General features: G+C 40.9%; 1 protein-coding gene across 1 annotated transcript in view; it reads left to right on the plus strand.

The window, feature by feature from the left end:
* The window catches only part of DNAH11 (dynein axonemal heavy chain 11), a 352,793-nt gene that overhangs the window by 88,092 nt on the left and 243,645 nt on the right, over positions 1-21,056 (plus strand). Inside the window, exons 21-28 of the mRNA XM_047094654.1 lie at positions 946-1,104; positions 2,500-2,583; positions 4,338-4,496; positions 7,385-7,507; positions 8,305-8,427; positions 9,709-9,933; positions 11,655-11,746; positions 13,616-13,742. Of these exons, the coding sequence (XP_046950610.1) occupies positions 946-1,104; positions 2,500-2,583; positions 4,338-4,496; positions 7,385-7,507; positions 8,305-8,427; positions 9,709-9,933; positions 11,655-11,746; positions 13,616-13,742 (1,092 nt within the window). The remainder of the gene's footprint in view (positions 1-945; positions 1,105-2,499; positions 2,584-4,337; positions 4,497-7,384; positions 7,508-8,304; positions 8,428-9,708; positions 9,934-11,654; positions 11,747-13,615; positions 13,743-21,056) is intronic.

The raw sequence follows: 21,056 nt of genomic DNA on the forward strand, positions 1-21,056 counted from the left end.
TATGAGTATTGAAATTTAAGAAAACCAGAAGAACTAGAGTAATGTAAGAGTTGGGTATTGAGAGGAGGCTGGGAGAAAATATAAAGTGGAAAAACAAAGTTAAGTCCTCTTTTTGCAGAGCCAGTAACCTAGCGTAATGTCTGAACTCGATAAATGAAGAAGGAGCAGCTTGTGCATGGAATTGGGAGTTGGAGAAATGGCGCCCAGAAGGATTGGAGAGAGCACCAGCTTTTGCTGCGTTACAGGCTCTTCTGTACTCCTCTAACTTTAACCATGTGAACACACTACAGTGTTAATCAAAACTAAAATTAAGAGTTGGCTTATCAAGAAAGAAAAAAAATGACTCCATTTGTATTTGGCGTAACACAGACATACATACATAGATGGGATGGTAGCTCAGCCTTGGGAAGGATAATTGTACAGTGAAATTTCTCCTGCTGTGCTGTTTTTATCTCCAGTGTTTTATTTCATGAATTCTCTTCAGTACATTTTGTACTACTGATAATCTCTAGGATATTTTTTAAATCCGAAAGTTCTTTTTTTAAAGAAGTGGTTTCTTCTTGAGTGGAATCTTCTAGAGCCTCACCATTTGCTCTCCAGCCAAGTCCCCAGCTATAAAATGAAAATCAAGAGAAAAAAATTGTACTCATAGAAATCTGATGCGAGAGCAAACTTTGCTGAAGCATGTAGGGGGCAATATTGGTGACAGGTTTGTATTTACTAGCAGTCTACTCTGAATTTTTGAGTAGCTGTGAGTTTGCTTATCAAAAACTTCCATTTTACCAATAATTATACCGCTGATTTCTTTTAATGTTCATTTTAAAATGAAGGTTGCAAATGTTAACATAACTGGAGGGGTATAGAACCACGTGGCTTCTCTTTCTCTGGCAGTTCATTGGACGTTAAGGGTGTTTGCGTGCGTGTGTGTGTGTGTTTTCTCCTTAGGCAAATCAGGAGCTTGAAGCATTGGAAGAAGAAATGTTGCAGATGCAGGAATCTACCCATCTTTTTGAGGTGGCTCTTCCAGAGTACAAACAAATGAAGCAGTGTCGCAAAGAAGTAAAATTGCTCAAGGGACTCTGGGATGTCATGATTTATATCAGAGTAAGACACTACTTTGTGTGTGTGTGAGTGCTTTTGTATAAATAGGCAAATTTTAATGTCTGTATCATTTTGTAGGGGTTTTATAATGTGAAATATGTGTGTATCATATTCCCCTCCCCTTTGAATTAGAATTTGTGTATCTCTTAGAAGATTCTTCTCTGAATCAGGTTTTTAAAAAGATTTTTAATTATTTATTTTGAGAGAGAGAGAGAGCACAAGTGAGTGGGGGGCAGAGAGAGAGAGAGAGAGAGAGAAACAGAGAAAATTCCACGAGGGGCAGAGAGAGAAGGAGGGAGAGTGCAGAGTCTGAAGTCCCAAAGTGGGACGCATGGTCACTCGATGCCTGATGTGGGGCTTGAACTTGTGAACCTCCAGATCATGCTCTGAGCCAAGTTGGATGCCTCAATTGACTGAGCCACCCAGGTGCCCCTATTTTTAGATCTGAATGGAACTGTGTGTGATGAGTTGACTGCTTCAAGTTCTTTTCAGGGATTATGTGGGATATAAATAAAATTAATATATAACTAGTATGTGTATATGGTTACTTGTGCATGCAGATTCATGTATATCCTCCTACTTACATGTACATGCATCTATAATGGACCTGACTAAAGTTAATTTATATACTGTTAATTCATTTGCAAACTTCAGTGGGAAAATACATTCTGGGGAAGTAGGTATACTGCAACATGTGTTATACATAATGTTCTGTGAGGTTAGTTGAGAACCATAGAAAGAAATATACTGGGGTGCCTTGTTGACTGAGTTGGTTAAGCATCCAACTCTTGATATTGGTTCACCTCATGGTCTCACAGTTCCTGAGGTGGAACCTTGTTTTGGGCTCTGCTCTGACAACATAGAGCCTTTTTGGGATTCTCTGGTTTTTTCTCTCTCTCTCTGTGCCCCTTCCCTACTCATGCATGTGCATTCTCTCTCTGTCTCTTTCAAAATAAATAAAAAAGGAAGAAATATAATAAGGGACCTAGAATATGGTCAAGAAATTGATGTGGTCAAGAAATTGATGAGTGTCTTAATAATGTTGTAAAATTGTCTTATGAAAACTCATGTTAGATGTAGAGTTTTAAAATCTGGAATTCATGGTAATATACTTATCAACTCGGAGTACTCAGGATTAAATGATGATGGTATGTATATGGAATTTGTCATTGCGACTAAAAATTAATACATCATAATGTTTTCACCTTAAGTTTGATAGGTCCTGACAACTTTTTTGTTTTGCTGATACGGAAGTTTTGACAAGTGCAGTTAATATTTAAATAATTGACTCTTCACTGGATGATGGAATCACTGTGTATCATCAGTTTATATATTTTGCTGTGGAGACTTGATTTCACCAAATGTTGTTGACACTTTTATCTGCCTGTGCGTTTTCAGAGAAGCATTGATAATTGGACTAAAACCCAGTGGAGACAGATTAATGTGGAACAGATGGATGTAGAACTCAGAAGGTTTGCCAAGGCAAGTTCCATGACTGTCGATTACAACCATTTATCTTTCTCAGCACCACCTCCTTCCATCTTGCCTAACCGAGTGTCTGGTATATTGGGCTGGGTGTCCTTATTTACTTCAAACAGGATGATATGAGGCAGTACTTTTTTTTTTTTTTTTTTTTTTTTTAACTCTCAGCTAGTTGCATTTCTAATCGAGGCTCCCTTTTTGTGAATGAGTGGGTGATAACATACTAGGGCAAATGAATCTGTGAGTAGCAGCTATAATCTTGAGCTAGCTTTGGCTTTCTAGAATGCAGGATGTTAAGATTATAAGTACCAGGGCAGAGGGGTGCCTGGGTTAACTCAGTTAAGCCTTTGACTCTTCATTTCAGCTCAGGTCATGATCTCCTGGTTCATGAGTTTGAGCCCTAAGTCGGGCTCTGTGCTGACAGTGGGGAGCCTGCTTGGGATTCTGTCTCCCTCTTTGCACCTCCCCCGCTCTTTAGCGCGTTATGCGCTCTCCCTCTCCCTCTCTCTCTCTCCCTCAAAATAAAATAAACATGAAAAAACAAGTACCATGGCTGAGAGGGTAGGCTTAAGAAAGGTTTTGAATTCTTTCTTTAGCAACCATTATTTTGTATATTAAAAGATACCCTTTGATTCTGAAATTTGGGGCAACTAATTGAAGTATGCCACTTGTGAATTTATATGGAATACTGTGATCTTTATTGACTCTTCTGATATCCCAGAGGGACTCAATATATACAGGACAGACCTTATTTGAATGTAGTGCTTTGATAGCTAGTCCCCATAGCTGTATGCCCTTTAAAGAAGGTAGAACCTCTTTGGATAAGCCAAAATGCACAGAAGAGAAAGGCAGTTAAAAAGTGTCGGGACTTTTTACTTTTTTGTTAACGTCTTTGTGTTGATCCCATCCTGTGCTCGGCTCCTACCAAGGCTTTCCGTTTTTTCCCCTCATATTATCCTTATCCTAAAGACCATAACAAAAATGTCCCATGATTCTTTTGGATGTCAGGGGGTCAGCATATGCCATTACTGTGCTTAGGCCCCCATTTATCTTTGCTACAATTTGATTATCTGACTTCAGAGAGACACCTTAATGCCCACTCTCAGCTGAAGCCATTTTTTTGTTTTAATAAAGTGGCATTGTCCTTTTCTTTGTGCTGAATTGTTTTATTATGGGTTTTCTCATTCACAATTTTCAATGTTGTTTCATGGGCCAAGAAGACAGCCAAGTCAGGGGCCCTACTTGATACATCTTAAAACCATGAAATATTTAAGTGCCAAGGAACAAACATTCAATGGTAGCCAACATTTCAGGGCTGCCATTTAAACAAGTCAGGTCTTTGAAGGAAGATCTTAGTAATTCAGGTAACAATCTCTGTTTTCTGCTTACTTACGTTTCCAGAGGAAATGCTCTTCTTTGCAAAGGTCCTGGAAACTCTCTTAATTTGCCTATATTTAATGTCCCATGGGTTTCCTCATGGGATATCCAGTTAGTGCCTATGAATAAGAAACCAGTGAATCTAAGTGGCTTGTACATAGATGACTCATACAAATGAGAAGATCCTTTCTATTTCTCTGATTTTAGTCCTTAACCTAGGGGCTTAGATGCTTTCACTCTTTAGTAATTCAGGGAAATATATATTTATTCTTCTCTAGAAGGCAAATTATAAAATGTACTATTATATCTGAAGATCTGTTTTTTTGCTTTTTTTTCTTTTCTTTTCTTTTCTTTTTTTCTTTTTTTTTTTACTTTAGGAAATCTGCTCACTAGACAAGGAAGTCCGTGTATGGGATGCTTACTCAGGCCTGGAAAGCACGGTCAAGGACATGGCGGCCTCCCTGAGAGTGGTCACAGAGTTACAGAGCCCTGCTCTCAGAGACAGGCATTGGCACCAGCTGATGAAGGCCACTGGGGTGGGTTTCCTGGGTCTTGTTAATGGAATATTTTTGTGACTGTTAAGTGTTATTCCTTGGTTTACGTTGTTTATCTGGAATGAAGTGGGATTTGTGAGAAAGCTTCTGGTCAAGGGATGCCTAGGTGGCTCAGTCAGTTAAGCATCTGAGTCTTGATTTTGGCTCAGGCCATGATCTCATGGTTCATGCATGTGAGCCCTGCATTAGGCTTTGTGCTGATAGCAAGGTGCCTGCTTGGGATTCTCTGTCTCTTTGTTTCTCTCTCTCTCTGCCTCTATCCCAGCTCCTGCTTGTGCTCTCTCAAAAGTAAATAAACATTTTTTAAAAAAAAGACTTCTGGTCAAACGGGGGAGATCAAGCTCCTTGAGTTAGGACCAACAAACTGACCATGCGGAGATCCCATTTCAGCCCCTGCTGTAGACTGAATGTGTCCCCCAAAATTCATAGGTTGAAGCCTAAATCCCCATTGTGATGGCATTTGGAGGTGGGGATTTGGGGAGATAATTAGGTAAAGAGGGTGGGGCTCTCATGAATGAAGTTAGTACCCTTAGAATGGGATGGAATGACCAGAACCCTCTACCCTCTGCCTTGTGAGGGTACAGCAAGATGTTAGGCATTTGTAAACCAAGAGAGACTTCAGCAAGAACCCAACCCTGTATTAGAGGACTCGCGTTAGGATCAAGTGAGATCATGTGAAGGCCTTGTATGGAGTACAGCATGGCTAGAAAGAACCTCATGGTTGTGGAGAGGATCAGAGGGTATAAAAGTGAATTCAGGGGAGAGAGAATTCTGAAATTGTGATTTCTTCCCCCACCCCTACCCTAGGTCATTTAATAATGATGGCCTTTTGGGGCACCTGGGTGGCTCAGTTGGTTAAGTGTCCAACCCTTGATTTTGGCTCAGGTCATGATTTCACAGTTCTTAAGTTTGAGCCTCAAGTTGGGCTCCATGTTGACAGTGCAGAGCCTGCTTGGGATTCTCTCTCCCTCTCCCTGTCCCTCTCCCCCCCGCCTCTCTCTCTCTCTCTGCCAGTCCCTCACTTGCACATATGCTCTGTCTCTCAAAAATATATAAATAAACCATAAAAAAATGATGGTCCTTTGATAGTTTTGATTTTATTGGAAAGCATGAAATGATTTCTCATGTATCCATGAGACTTGAGGTTATATTTTCTAGTCTTTCTGCATCTTAAGAGCAGATGTACCAACTTTTTTTTTTTTTTTTTGGGAAGGTGATCTTTAGGAGTTCAAAATATGTAAAAGGCTGCCTGATGAGTGTGTTGTCTCTTAGGCACACATTGTGAAGAAAGGCTCTCATGACTTGAAAGCAAAGTTGGCGCAGTGGGGAAGTTGAGGAAGGGGAGAGTCAGGTGAAGTGGGCATAGCCTAGGCTTTATTCATCCAACCCGAACAATAACTCTGGGATCTTGGTCTAGTTACCTGTTCTCCATACCCCACTTGTCCCTTGTATGAAATGAAACTAATGCTGTAATGCCTCCCAGACGGATTTAGTTAAAACATTGGAAGTGAGATTATATACATAGATGAAGTATGTAGCAAGTTTCAGTTAACTGCCCTTGAAGCTGCTATTAGTATTGTTACTATCATTATTACTACTATGCTTTCCGCAGTCTTTTAGACTTTGGATAATTAGACTTGGTAATTGATTGATTAATATATTCACTCAGAAAACCTTTATCGAATCTTCCAATATGTGATAAAGTATGTGTCCCTCTCCTTTATTTCCTCCAGTGTCATTTCTCACACCATTTCTTACCTGTATCAGGCCTTTCTAAAAGTTAGGAAAAGGCACCTCTTCCCAGGCTATCCTGCAGCAGCTAGATTCAGCCTCCAGTTGTTGACTGGCTAGGTGTCTGTGTTTCAGTGCACAGATTACACAACTGATCAGGGTGGCCCCATTACACATTCCTGCTCATTCTTTTTCTGAGACAGAACTCAGTCCACGGCCCCCATCACCTCTGGAGTAAGGTCAGAAGTGATGCAGACATAGCACTCATCTGGTTTGCTCAGGACTTGGCAGGTTTTAGCCCTGAAGGTTCCATCTCCCAGGAAACCCCTAATCGTGGGCAAATGGGAATGTGGAGTCACCTCTTTGGAGAGGCAGAAGGTGGCAAGCAATGTTAGAGATTGGGGAGAGGCAGAGAAGGCGGCCGCTACCTAGAAGCAGGGAAGGTATTCTTAGCAGCGGCAGGAAGGGAAGTAGATTTTCTGCAGCTATGTGGCTGAGTCAGCTCTTCATGTTTGAGGGGGGCGGTTGAGTTTGAGCACTTAGGAAGAGCTGAGGGCTTAGCAAATGCTGGGGTTGGGGGTGGGCAGTTAACAAGATGATTGGGAGATAAATGTGAATGATATTTTCACATGGTAATAATGAATAATGACCCTATGAGTAAGAATATTTTTTGCCAAGGAACAAAGATTAAATTAGTGACAAAACTAAGTTAAATCACGGAAGCAACTGGGAATTATGTTCAGTGAATAGAGTACTTTAGGAAGAAAAGACAAATGAGCTACTCCCTGATCCCTGGGATTTCAACCAAATTAAAATAAATGAACAATGTGATTCTCTTTAAAAATGGGATTTGTGGGCAAAGAGATAAGAAATGAGCTGACAAGGGAAGGATATGAAACAAAAGAATGCAGTGGAGTGTGAACATGGCCAGAACCTTGGCCCTAGCTTTTGGTGGGTGATGCCTCAGTAACTATGTGTTAAAAAGCATTGTCTTTAATGGGCCCCACCTTGCAGAACCAGAGGTGTGCTTAGCAGCTGACTTGAATATATTTAGCTGTGATTGGTTTTTCTGGCCATTAGGCCAAAGAACCATTAATACATGTGTAATGTAAATTTCGCCCTTTTTTCTTGCAAATTAGGTCAGATTTTCAATAAATGAAGCCACAACTTTGGCAGATTTGTTAGTGTTGCGGTTGTACCAAGTGGAAGATGATGTCCGGAGCATTGTGGACAAAGCGGTGAAGGAACTGGGGACTGAAAAGGTGGTGTCCTTGGGCTGTTTTCCTTTTACACTGAGCTAGTTCTGTGCTGTAGCCCCTAAGAGTCTGAAGCCCCCATGCCATGAGTGTGTCCCATGAGTCCCATTTTCTTCTCTGCCACTAGTTTGTGTGTGACTTGGGCAGGAATCTGAATCCTTCTAAGCCACAGTTGATGTGTAAAACAGGAGGGTTGACCCAGTCGATGATGATGATGATGATGATGATGATGATGATGATGATGATAGAGAACACTTAAGAACATGTCATTTGCTTTGTTGCAAGCACTGCTGTTAGTGCTTTGTTTATAGTATTTCATTTAATTCTGAGGTAGGTAATACTCTGACCCTGTCTTACAGATGAGGCAGCTGAACGGCAGAGAGGTCCCTAACCACAACCCCCCACCCCATCCCCCAGGTTCATGCAGGTTTATTCAGGCACTCAGAGTACTACCTGTCTCCTTCTGGCTGATGTGAAAATCATCTCTAACAAATCTTTAGATTACTTTGGAAGTCCCTTTCTGCTCTAATGTTCTGTTTCAGTGAAGCATGTAAATCTCAGATCCAACAGAAATTTGATGTTAGTGTGATGCTTATTTTTGTGAGGTGGAATTCATTCTCTGAACCTCATCACCATGAATAATTTGCAGGAGAAAAAATGAGGCCAGTGGTATTGGATAGCCCTTTATTTTTATTTTTATGTTTTGCAAATTGTGAAAGTTTTTTTAAAATTCCAGATGATATCCTAGATATTGGTAGTAAATTAAACTTCTGTGCACATAACTTAATACTGTTTATGTCTAGGCTATTATTGAAATCAGTCAGACCTGGGCAACCATGGAGTTCTCTTATGAAGTTCACTATCGGACGGGCATTCCATTGCTAAAATCTGATGAACAACTTTTTGAAACTCTAGAGCACAACCAAGTAAGATGGGTATATTTACTGAAGAATTTTCCTTTTAAATGATAATTATAAACTTTTTCCAAGTTCTAGTATTCAATATTTATTCATTCATTGGGCATCTACTTGTCCTGACTCTGGGCATGGTACCCTTTGAGATCAAAAGGTGTGAACACTTGTTCTCACGGAACTTGTACTTAAGCAGGGAGACAGACAGTAGGGCTCCAAGGAGTCTAGGAAGTGACAGAGAGGCTCTTTGTCGGGTGGGTGAAAGACCTGGGGAGAGCCTTGTGAGTTGGGCTGGTAGTCAACAAAGAATGTCAATCAAGAGGGTGTTGTGGGCAGTGGGGACAGTGATGGTTGTCAGGGGCTGGGGAGTGGGGGAGGTGGGGAGATAAATTGGTCAGAAGGTATACATTTCCAGGTATAAGATAAGTAAGTCCTGGGGATCTAATGTATGTCATGGTGGCCATAGTTAATAGTACTGTATTGTCTACTTGAAAGTTGTTAGGAGAATAGATCTTATTAACACACCCCTCAAAAAAGTTTATGGGGATGGAGGTGTTAAGGAACTTTATTGTGGTTGCCATTTTACAATATATACATGTGTCAAAGCATCACATTGTACACTTTACTCTTGAATCATGTAACATGTCCATGATAGCATATTAAAATTGGTGGTAGAGGAGAAGTCAAATGTGTTAAATACATACAGGTGAAAGAGAATGACATGAGGCCTTTCCCCTGAGTGACTTCTTGAGATTATAGCGTCGGAGAATGGTGAGAAGTGCTCACCAGACTGTTCAGCATTAATGCTTGGTTTGTCGACTAAAAGAGGAGAAAAATGGAAACTTCAGGGCTTAGGAAGCTGTAGACAAAGTTCATTTTGGTTTCTTTTTTTTTTTCAGTTTTGGGAGAAAAAGAAGATTTATAACCTTGCAATTATTAATAGGCAGGGACCCCAGGGAGAGACTGAGAGAAGATGAAGGAATACAGTGTAATTCCTAAAGCCACACCCGGGAGCATAGTATTTTTTTCTGCCTACAAAGAGCTACATGGTCTTCCTGTGGAAGACACATGAAATGCATTTGCTGCTACTTATCTTTTTTCTTTTGGAAAAAAACGTCTGTATGAATATTGAATGCCATTCGTTCATTTACTTAGCAAATACTGAATGCTTATTCCGTGTATGGCACGCTAGATCCTGGGAATCCAGCAGTAAACAAAACGGGTATGGCCCCTCCTTCACAGTACTTTCAGTCGCCCACCTGAGCTGTTCCTTACCATTCTTTTCCTTTGTTTTAGGTTCAGTTGCAGACTCTCCTTCAAAGCAAATATGTGGAATATTTTATTGAACAAGTGTTAAGCTGGCAAAATAAATTAAACATTGCAGACTTAGTCATCTTTGCTTGGATGGAAGTCCAGCGAACTTGGTCTCACCTGGAAAGCATCTTTGTTTGTTCAGAAGATGTTCGAATCCAGCTTGTGAAAGATGCTAGAAGATTCGATGGACTAGATGCTGAATTTAAGGTTCATAGAAGACAGACTATTTTCTAGCATAGCAGAGTTTTCCAAACAATATAAAAATCTTATAAAAAACATAATTTGGGGGTATTTCTAAAAATACACTTTTGCATTGTAGGATGCCGATCAGGAAGCTTTATCTAGGGAAGGGTCAGATAGTAAGTATTTTAGGCTTTGTAGTTGTTTACGGTCTCTGTCATAACTGCTCTACACTGCCACTGTAGTGTGAAAGAAAACAGACACTACATAAATGGGTGTGGCTGTGTGCCAATAAAACTTTGTTTATGGTCACTGAAATTTGAGTTTTCTAGAATTTTCACGTGTCACAAAATGTTAAGCTGCTTTTGACTTTTTTCTGAACAGGTTAAAAATGTAAAAACTATACTTTGCTCCTAGCCATACAAAAAGAAGCATCAGGCTTGATGTTTCCCTTAAGCCCTGGGTTGCTGACCCTTGCAGTAAGGTCTTAAGTAAAGTACTGCCGGGGTGGGGGGGGGGGGTAAGCCAGTAACAATACTACTAGTTACTTGTTTATTTCATACATGCCACAGACAACACATAGAGATGTACACATGATAATGATAAATGATTTGAAAGACTTTCAGCAAAGAGTAGTGGCTATACGTTTTTATATAGAAATGGGGAATAACTATCTTTCTTCCTATCTAAAGAACACCCAGAGGTATATTTTAACTTATTTTTTTAATGTTTATTTATTTTATTTTTGAATGGAGAAGGTTCAGGGAGAGGGGGAGACAGAAAATCCCAAGCAAGCTCCTAGCGCAGAGCCTGATGCAGGGCTTAAACTCATGAACCGTGAGATCATGACCTGAACCGAAATCAAGAGTTGACCGTTTAACTGACTGAGCCACCCAGGCATCCCCATACTATTTTAACTTTTAAGGAAGAAAGAATAGACTGCTGAGTATTCGTCTGATTTTCTTTTTTTTTTATTTAAAAAAAATTTTTTTTTCAACGTTTATTTATTTTTGGGACAGAGAGAGACAGAGCATGAACGGGGGAGGGGCAGAGAGAGAGGGAGACACAGAATCGGAAACAGGCTCCAGGCTCTGAGCCATCAGCCCAGAGCCCGACGCGGGGCTCGAACTCACAGACCGCGAGATCGTGACCTGGCTGAAGTCGGACGCTTAACCGACTGCGCCACCCAGGCGCCCTTCGTCTGATTTTCATATGTGAATATACTCTAAGATTTTGGGTTCTCTGTCTCGATTCTTTTTGTTTGGACCCAGAATGGTGGTAATGCCCATCGAATTTATTTTGATAAAAACTGTGTGATTGTACCTTGTTTTTGGCCTTCATCTAAAAGTTTAAAAGCAAAAGTGAGCAGACATGGGGTTAGAAGTCTCTTTCACCTTACTTTCTTACAATTCTTCATTTTTATTTAAAATTTTTTTTTAGTATTTACTTATTTTGAGAGCGAGAGAGCAAGCAAACAATGGAGGGCAGAGAGAGGGAGGGAGGGAGGGGGGGAGAGAGAGAGAGAGAGAGAGAGAGTCAGAGTCCCAAGCAGGCTCTGCACTGTCAGCATAGAGCCTCACGTGGGGCTCGATCTCACAAACTGAGTAATCATGACCTGAGTTGACAGACACTTAACCAACTTAGCCACCCAGGTGCCCCTGTTCTTCATTTTTAAATTCCTCAAATGGATGAAAAATTTAGAAAAGTAATTTCTAATATCAATGGCTCCACTTTATACTTTCATACAGGACTTAATGTTGAAGACAGCTAAAATAAAGAACGTTCTAGAAGCAACATGCAGACCTAATCTCTATGAAAAACTTAAAGATTTGCAATACAGGTAACGATAAAACTATGAAGTGATGAATTTGTTACAGTTTTATGAGATTGCTTTTAAGTACGTTACAGCATTTAACATCATGTTATTGTAGATACAACTGTTGGTAAATTTATGATTTTGCTTATAGTTGTCCAGTTACCTTGGACATATTCGGTGGTACATAGATAATGTAAATCAAATACATTTCTCTTTTCCAAACAGGCTATCATAGTAGTAAAATGAGAATATTATCAGAGAATTGACATGAATGATCACTTCTTTTATTGAACTATCCTCCAAATATTTATTAAGCATCTTTTCTCTGCCAGCAACTTGGAATGCACTTAATAATTTCAAGTCTTTTTTGGGTATATAGCTAATACTAGAAATTACCCTTAGAAAGCATGTTAGTATTTATGAAATCTTTGTCCTAAAGGCCATTTGTATATTCTGGCTTTTGATTACAAATGGGCAGTCAGGTACTAAAAGAAGAAGTTTGTGCAGAACTGTGATTACTTTTTGCAAGGTAGAAAAGAGCTCTAGATAAAAATGAATATTACATAAACAAAATTATTCATGCTCTGGAAGTTTTTTAGAGGTAAAGTTGGCCATAATTTTAAAAGGGTAGATTTCCACAGAAGTTAATTTCTTTCTTCCTTCCTTCCTTCCTTCCTTCCTCCCTCCCTCCCTCCTTCCCTCCCTCCCTCCCTCCCTCCCTCCCTTTTTTTCTTCCTCCCTCCCTTCTTTCTTTCTTTCTTTCTTTCTTTCTTTCTTTCTTTCTTTCTTTCTTTCTTTCTTTCTTTCTTTCTTTCGTTACTTAAGTAATCTCTTTACCCACCATGGGGCTCAACTTATGATCCCAAGATCAAGAATTGCATGCCCTTCCACCTGAACCAGCCGGGTGCCCCAGCATTTAATTATTTCTTAGTGATGTTGGAGTCTCAGGGGTTATCTAAGAACAATAAAGCAGAAATGATTCTGAATCTTAGGACTCCTCTGAATACCAGAGAGAGTTGAAGCCACTTGTGTTTCATAGGCATTCACTGGGGAAAGGAAGACTTTAAACCAATTACATCTTTTTTTTTTTTTTTAATTTTTTTTTTCAACGTTTATTTATTTTTGGGACAGAGAGAGACAGAGCATGAACGGGGGAGGGGCAGAGAGAGAGGGAGACACAGAATCGGAAACAGGCTCCAGGCTCTGAGCCATCAGCCCAGAGCCTGACGCGGGGCTCGAACTCCCGGACCGCGAGATCGTGACCTGGCTGAAGTCGGACGCTTAACCGACTGCGCCACCCAGGCGCCCCTAAACCAATTACATCTTAACTGATACATTTTACGCTCTGGATGAGTGATGCCAAGCCCAGTTTCCCTTGGCAAGTAGGAGGGTTATTAAGAAAAGTGAAGAGTGGGGCACCTGGGTGGCTCAGTCAGTTGAGCGTCAGACTTCGGCTCAGGTCATGATCTCACGTTCGGTGGGTTTGAGCCCTGCGTCGGGCTCTGTGCTGACAGCTCAGAGCCTGGAGCCTGCTTCAGATTCTGTGTCTCCCTCTCTCTCTGCCCCTCCCCCGTTCACACACTGTCTCTGTTTCTCAAAAATGAATAAATGTTAAAAAAAAATTTTTTTTTAAAGCGAGGTGTGACCTCAACCTAAGTCTGATCTCTGTTTAGCCTCGACTGATGGTGTTTGTACCTGTCTTCTCCTGTTTGGCATGACGCACATGTTAGGCTCAAGCAAGTTGCTGGGCTCACAGAGAGGGAGTCAGGCTACCTGTTCAACAGTAAGCTTATTATGGTGAGCGGACAGATGAGAGGAGCTGGGTTTTGTATGGTTGTTGTTTTAATAACTGAATGGGCAAGATAGGCATGTAAAGATTTTTCATTTCCACAGGCTTTCTCTTTGTGAAAAAGCTCTTGCTGAGTACCTGGAAACCAAGCGTGTGGCTTTCCCGCGGTTCTATTTCATCTCTCCTGCAGACTTACTTGACATTCTCTCGAAGGGAGCTCGGCCTAAACAGGTAAGGAATATATATTTTTTGCAAGGGTCATATTCTGTGTTAGCTAAGGGATGCCACAGTTTCTCTGTCATGTCAAATGCCACCTGCCGTGTCACATGTGCTGGGAGATAGAAAATCAGCAATAAAAATGGGTGATGCAGCAACAGAGGGATGTCAGAGGTGGTGCCGAAGGAACCAGGTCCTCAGTAAAGGGAAAGGATATCATATGCACAAGGCTTAGGGCCCTGCAAGAAGTTAATGGAAGAACCATTGGCCCCAAATCCCCCAGAATTCTGGGACGGGGCCTGGAGTGTCTTCTGCCTGGTTAGCAGCTTTCTTAGGGGAGAATGGGTCCCTTGGAACAAGACTGTTGTGGGATCTCTGTACTCCCCTCTGACTCCTGAGTCACCTTCATAAGTCTTGAGTGGTGTCAGAGGTGGACTGTGTCATTTCATGTTGGTCCTCCAGCTAGCCCTCTAATTTTCCCCCACCTGTGCAAGAACACCACCCCTGACAGTATTTACAGCAAATAAAAGCAGCTATTATCTTTTGTAACCTGAGGGCTCAGATCACAGACAGACTCAGTACAAATCCCGAAGCATTCCTTCCTGTACACATTGAGAGGATGTTGCCTTTGACTTCCTATTGAGTTGTTGACATCCACGTAGGTATTGCAGTGTTTACAGCTGACAGAGGCTCTCAGTCCTGGACCTGACCACAGACAAGATTGTTGTAAAGCTCTAAGTTGTGCTTTATCATTGAGGATTTCTGTCGACATTCTTTCTCTAGAGATTTCTATGCATTGTCTTTAGAATATGTATCACTTCACACTGTAGTTTCCTGAATTCTGTTCTTTGGCTACAGCATTTATCTTGATTATTTTTCTCACACTCATCGCTTCTTTTCAACCCTAAATTTGGTGGCTCGTCACCGAAAGATGGCTCTTCTTGCTGTTGATAATATGAGTGCAGTCGTGCTATTAATGCAGAGTTGTTAGTTGAACTTGGATAGCATTTTGAGGATCAGCCCTCAGTTATAGTTTCCTATATTCACACTAACTTCCAGATGGCTTTGTAAATATAATTTGTCTGATTACATTGACTGGCAATCCAGTATATCCATCTCTCATTGATGTATCACACAATTGTATGTTTGGGGTGGTTTTTTTTCTTTTTTTTTTTTTTTTTTTAAACTAGTCTGAAAGAGAGCAGTCATAACCCCACTTAAGCTTTAGTTGCTTCCTGGGAACATTCTCATGACCAGCAGGTAGAACCTCGTGGCTGATTGTGAGGTGGAAGGTATATTCCATTACAGGTACATGTTCTGGAAGGCTTTGAAATCCAAAATATTTATCATTCTAAATTCTCAATACATACATGAGAAGAGAAAGGTATAAATCTGTACTAGGATAACATTGTTTTTCTTTTAATTATATTCTTTAAACATAGTAAATACTTGTATGACTGGTTTACTGAACAGTATTAATTACAGAGAATACGGGCTTGTGCAAGTTTTATTTTCTATGGTTACTAATTGCACATGTGCCCTACTGTATCTCCTTAAGTAGCAGACTACTGTATAACACACGGGATAGGTATCTAACATCCTGGTCTCTTTTTCTTATTAAAAAAAAAAAAAAATGAAAGAAGCCAACAGCAGCTCAGCAAGGTCTAGTTAACAATCCAGACTTACCTCTTTGTTGAGGCCAGGCTTTCACACAATAAGTTTGGAGCTGGAAGGGAGATGGTGATTATTTTATTGTACATCCCCTTCCCACCTGTTTATCATGGAGAGAGGGCGGGGCTGTCATCTGTCAGTCATTGCTTTTTTCTTTTTTTTTTTTTTAATTTATTTATTTTGAGAGAGAGAGTATGAGCTGGGGAGGGGTAGAGAGAGAGTGAAAGAGAGAATCCCAAGCAGGCTCCGTGCTGTCAATGCGGCTGGATCTCACAACCCTGCAATCATGACCTGAGCCGAAATTAAGAATTGGTTGCTCAACTGACTGAGCCACCCAGGCATCCCAAGGCCTTTCATAATATTTGCTCCTGATTCTTGGACCAGCAATGACTTACTCTTCTGTGTCCTCACCAGCAAGCATCCACCTGTTGGGTCCCTTGTGGAACAAAGGTGCCAATCCTCAGGGAGCACAGGGGAAACTCCTAGGGGATATATATTAGAGAACCAACTCTGTGTCAGCACTTCCTGTTCTTGCTCTGGGCAGTGAAATCAGCCATCGGGTTATATCTTCTTTCTCCTTTTCTACATCAAATGTCCAAGGAGGTACATGTCACAGATTGACTTCCTAGAGGCACCTATAGCTTCTGTGAGTGATTCTTCAACACCTATCTCACTTGGTTGGGCCAAAGAATTCTTTACCTTCCCCATAAGGAGTGAGGAAAAGCCACAGCGTCTCCTTGTGGGCTGATAACTCATAGGCATGAAGGATGCCACTTCTAGTCCCCACCTCCCTGCAGTACTTTGTATAGAAAGGGTATATGGAAGCAGAAGATGGAAAGGAGTTGAGGTTGTGTCTTACAGGCCCTGGAGGGACCCACCTGTCCTAACCCCTCTTTGCCATCTTCGGAACATGCACGTTCTCAATGCCTCTTTGTCCTTAGTTGAAGTACTGGGCTGGTGCTGGTGGAACAGGTCATTACTGTTCTGCTCACCAGTTCTCTTTATCTCCTTTCAAAGAATGAAAAAATGCTTCGCCTTAGCCAGACAACAGGTTGGCTCCTTGGGACATGCATCCCTGATGCCAATTTTTTTTTTTTTCCATTATCCTTCCTAAATTAGAGGCTGAGTTTATATGTATATGTAAATATAAATATAAAAACTTCAAAAGTGTAACCTTTAAATCATTATTGTTATGTTTTCAGTATCACTTCAATGTTAGAATGTTCTCTAACACCTGTAGAACTCACAGTGGAAGCCCTCTCACCCCCCTCCTTCCTAATATTTTAATCAGAAGTTCTAAATCTCCGATTCACATCCATTGCCCGGTCCTAGTGCTGCTGCCACTCCTTAATGAATTACTAGATGCTATAAGACATTCAAAAGATGTTAAAGTGAAGCCACAGTACAGGGGCTTCCAAAATTGTTCACAGCCATGCTGATGAATGCCACCGGCAGTGCTGTCTACCCCATGCTGACCAAAGGAGGCGGGTGTTGCTGCCTATGAGCAAAAAAGTCTAGCCACCTGGCTACAGAGCAAACATGGTTTACAGAGGTCTTGACTGTCAGCTTGGAAAGGATTACATTTTTCATGTTTTTGAAACTGATATTTTAAATTGTCCTCAAAAAATGATTTCACCGAGATCTTTTAGTTACATTAATGAAACTTCCAACAACTGAAATTCACATAAAATGCTATCCCACTGTTAGTAAAGGTTCATTATTTTAAATGATGTTTCACTTCATCTGTGGTAGAAATAACCACTCAGGAGTGACTAACAGTCGCGGGGGAGTGGAGGGTGGGTGTGGGGACTGGGAATCGGTAAGGAGCTACGGGCAGTTTGGGTCATCCAGAGCCACAGTCAGCTTCTTTGCCTGGCATGGTTCTGCAAAGTGCACGTGCATTTGGAATTCTTGGTCGCTTACTAGGGAATAGTTAGTTAATGCTTTTGGCAATGAAGCCACACGGCCTGGCCTTGCTGCACTCTTACCTTCTTTTCACACTCGGAATCCGTTTTGGACCACCAGCCACAGCTTTTCCGCCTCTGCCTTTTGTACTTGAATTCCTGAATGTGCTCCCTGTCGTGTGACCAAAATAACATGGCAACTGCAGCTTGTGGAATAACAATGCAATTTCACCAGAAAAGAAACCCTTTGTGGGTAGATAACTCATGTGGACATCTTGCGGACCACTTGAATTCTTGAGGCCCCCTTCCTCTACCCCCCACACTCAATTTAACAGTGTGAGCCAAAGTGAGAGGTTCTGCAGTTAATTGTGGAATTTGATCAGCCAGGGAGGTCTGATACCCCTACAGCCTCCATCCTCGAAGCAGAAATTCCCAAGTGAGTTGGAATACCAGAGTGATGAAATCAGTGTGTCTAGAGTGCCTTCAGTGATTATTAGCTGTTGGTAAGCTTGGTTAAGATCAAGTTTTACAGCTGTCCTTCTTCCGGAACCCACCCTGACCTCCCAATGGCATGAATGATCTAAAGGACTTCTGTGTGGGCCCTGCTTAACTTCAGTGATCAAAATCTCTGGTAGTTGCTTATAGAAATACAAATTTAGAGGTGTGCTTGCAGGATTTATTGGCATGGTGCACAATATGTGCAACTGATTTGAAGTTACACATGACTCATTATTAACATTATTTGATTTCCCCCCCCTTTAGAAAAACATCCCTTTGTATTTTTCAAGTGGCTGGTGTAGTGGTAAAGGCAGACAGAATAAAGGTCCCTTTGTTATGTAGTGCCTTTAAATAGCTGACAATTTTGTGTCGCGGACATTGTTTTTAGCCACTGATTCCTAATAACTTGAGAGATTTTTTGTCCTAGAAGAGTTTGCACATTTACTCTTGCCTTGTTCACTGCATGGAGTGAAAGCTTCTCCGTGATGGAGCTACACTGAAGACACACAAACCCGCAGTGCACTGAGCTACGTTTGTATTGTCTCATGTGGGGTCACCGTGAGCCAACTCTGACCACTGAGCCCTTGAAATGTGGCAACGGAGAAACAGAATTTTTAACTTCAGTAAACTTTAATTGATTTAAATTTAAATACTGGCATTTGATGCAGTTATTGGAAAATATGAATGTGTTTGAAACAACTTGAGCATGTGAATCTACTTTGTAATAGTATATCTGATGAAGTCGAAATACAGATCACATATTTTGGATGGAAAATCCAAATTGAGATATGCTGTAAATATACACACCTGATTTCAAAGATTTACTCTGAAGAGAAGAATATGAAATGTCTACTATTTTTTTTATTACATGTTCAATATTACATGTATTTTGGATATACTAGGTAGAATATAATAATTTTTCCCTGTTTCTCTTTACTGGTTTTATTTATTGTTTTTAGTTTTTGTTTTACATTTTTTTTTAAGTGTATTTTTAAGAGGGAGAGAGAGACCGAGACCAGGAGCAGGGGAAGGGCAGAGAGAGAGAGAGGAAGACAGAATCTGAAACAGGCTATAGGCTCTGAGCTGTCAGCACAGAGTCCGATGTGGGGCTTGAACTCTGAATGGGGAGATCATGACCTGAGCTGAAGTTGGACGCTTAACCAACTGAGCCACCCAGGTGCCCCTCTTTTTACTTGTTTTAATGTGGCCACCAGGAATCCACTGTAGGAGAAATTGAGGCCACAGGGTATTCTCTAAAACCAAAAGATGAGGGGGCACCTGGCTGGGTCAGTTGGTGGAGCATACAACTCCTGATCTTGGGGTTATGAGTTCAAGCCCCACGGTGTAGAGAGTACTTAAAGATAAAATCTTAAATGAGAAGGTCAGGCGTTCGTATGCCCAGAAACGTTTGATGTGTTCATCAAGCAGTGTCCCGCAGTGTGGTTGACCCAAATCTACACGAGAGAAAATCTGCCAAGTTGTCTTTTGAGAAATCTCCAAATTTGCAGTGATTGCGCAGATGGCACTAAACTAATGCCCATAATGAACTGTAAATAAGGGCATTTGGAAAGGTGCTTGTGAAAAATGGGCTTAATTTTAGGCGACAGAAAACCCTGCTGGATCTTCAAGGGGCACATATGTAAGACAAGCACAGTGTGTTTCTGTATAGTGCTTGCGTTTGGTTGTGTCTGTGATAGAGTGACTGTGTCTCGGCACAGGAATTTCAGAAATCCGGGTGATGGAGCCCACCTGTCACTCATAGTGTGTTACCACCTTTTCTGACAAGGATTAGTCTTCCTTCAATCACTAAGAGGGAAAGTCGCAATATTCAAGTGGTTAGTAGAGGGCGTGCAAGAGTGAAGCAGTTTTAGTTGAAATAAGATCAGTGAAAAATTCCACCTTTTTAGAGGAAGCAGAAAGCTGGAGGACTGTTTAGTAGCTAAAATGGTGGAAGCGGGTGCCCTTGAGTTTAGGCTGGGACTGAGGATGGAGTGGGAAGAGGCAGCAGAAGCAAACAGATCAGAAGATGGTCATGGTTTTGACCATCCTCCTCTTGTCTCTGTTGACCTTCACGTCCGCAGTGAGAAGTAGAAGCTGCTCACCTAAGTGGAGTTTGTCATAGAAATTCCTGGAGGAGAGTAGGTTCACTTGACACAGTTGGGGAATAGGTCATGATTTAAATGAATGCCTTCATGTGAAGGTAGCCTAATATTCACAGGACAGAGACGTTTAGGTGTGTGACAAGGAAATAGACTACCTCGCTTTAAGTCATAAATTATATATCTCGTGAGGATTAACCTTGATTGTCCTCCCAGAACAGTTAATATAGGGTTAACCACAAATTGTATAACAATATATTCACTTTTTGTGTTCATTTTGTAAACGCGTTGCCCCTGCTTTGATTTCTGTTGCCTCTCTTTTACTGGAGTTCTCTCCACAGCCAATGTATAAGTTACACAACAAAATCAGGAGTATTACAATGTGTGGGTAAAATAAGATATTACCTTAATGTTATGAGATCCAAAAATTAAGCCTTATAAATGTGGCACCCGGCCACTAAGGAGTTTTCACCCTCTTTTTGGCATCTTGAACTCCTGGTCCTGGCCTTTGTTTGATGTCACCTGTTACAAGTTGTTCAGCTCCAGCTTAAATTCAGTTGGCAGGGCATCTGGCCATAGCAGATGAGCTTTTCACAGAGTACTGTGCGTTCTGGGAACAACTAGAAAAGCTGGATGAAACAGTTAATTAAATCAGTTTAATATGTGCATCAGAGTATTTAAAGAGCATCAAAGAAAAGTCTAGAGTTCAGGGGCTAAGATATGAGCAGAAAGAAACCACAGAGAGATTTGCCTAATGTTTCCTGTTGATTTTTTTCTTGGCAACATTTGATGATTTACAAAATATGACAAAGAGTCTGAAAACCTGGTCAGAACTTTGATCAGTATCATGGAACTGAAAGAAAGAGAAAAAACAAGAAATGCAAACTGGAACTGGAATTGGGTACCAAGGAAGATGTTAAGCAGAGAATCAGACCATGATAATGAATCATTCTAAGGTCAATTGGGTATGGATGTGCAGGGGTGGTGGAAAAGGGGATTTACCATATATGGTATCTAAAAAGTTCTAGGTAGATGTAGATGTAAATTTGACAGGTGCAACAATGAAGTGTATAACATCTGAGAAAGAATGATCTTTGAACAAAAATTTCTTTTTTAAATTTTTTAAAAAGGTTTTATTTTTAGAGAGAGCAAGTGAG

The sequence above is a fragment of the Lynx rufus genome, unplaced genomic scaffold (genome assembly GCF_022079265.1).
Source record: "Lynx rufus isolate CCGP_SWC_20201006 ecotype Redwood Valley unplaced genomic scaffold, mLynRuf1.p SCAF_4, whole genome shotgun sequence".
Lineage (NCBI taxonomy): Eukaryota > Metazoa > Chordata > Mammalia > Carnivora > Felidae > Lynx > Lynx rufus.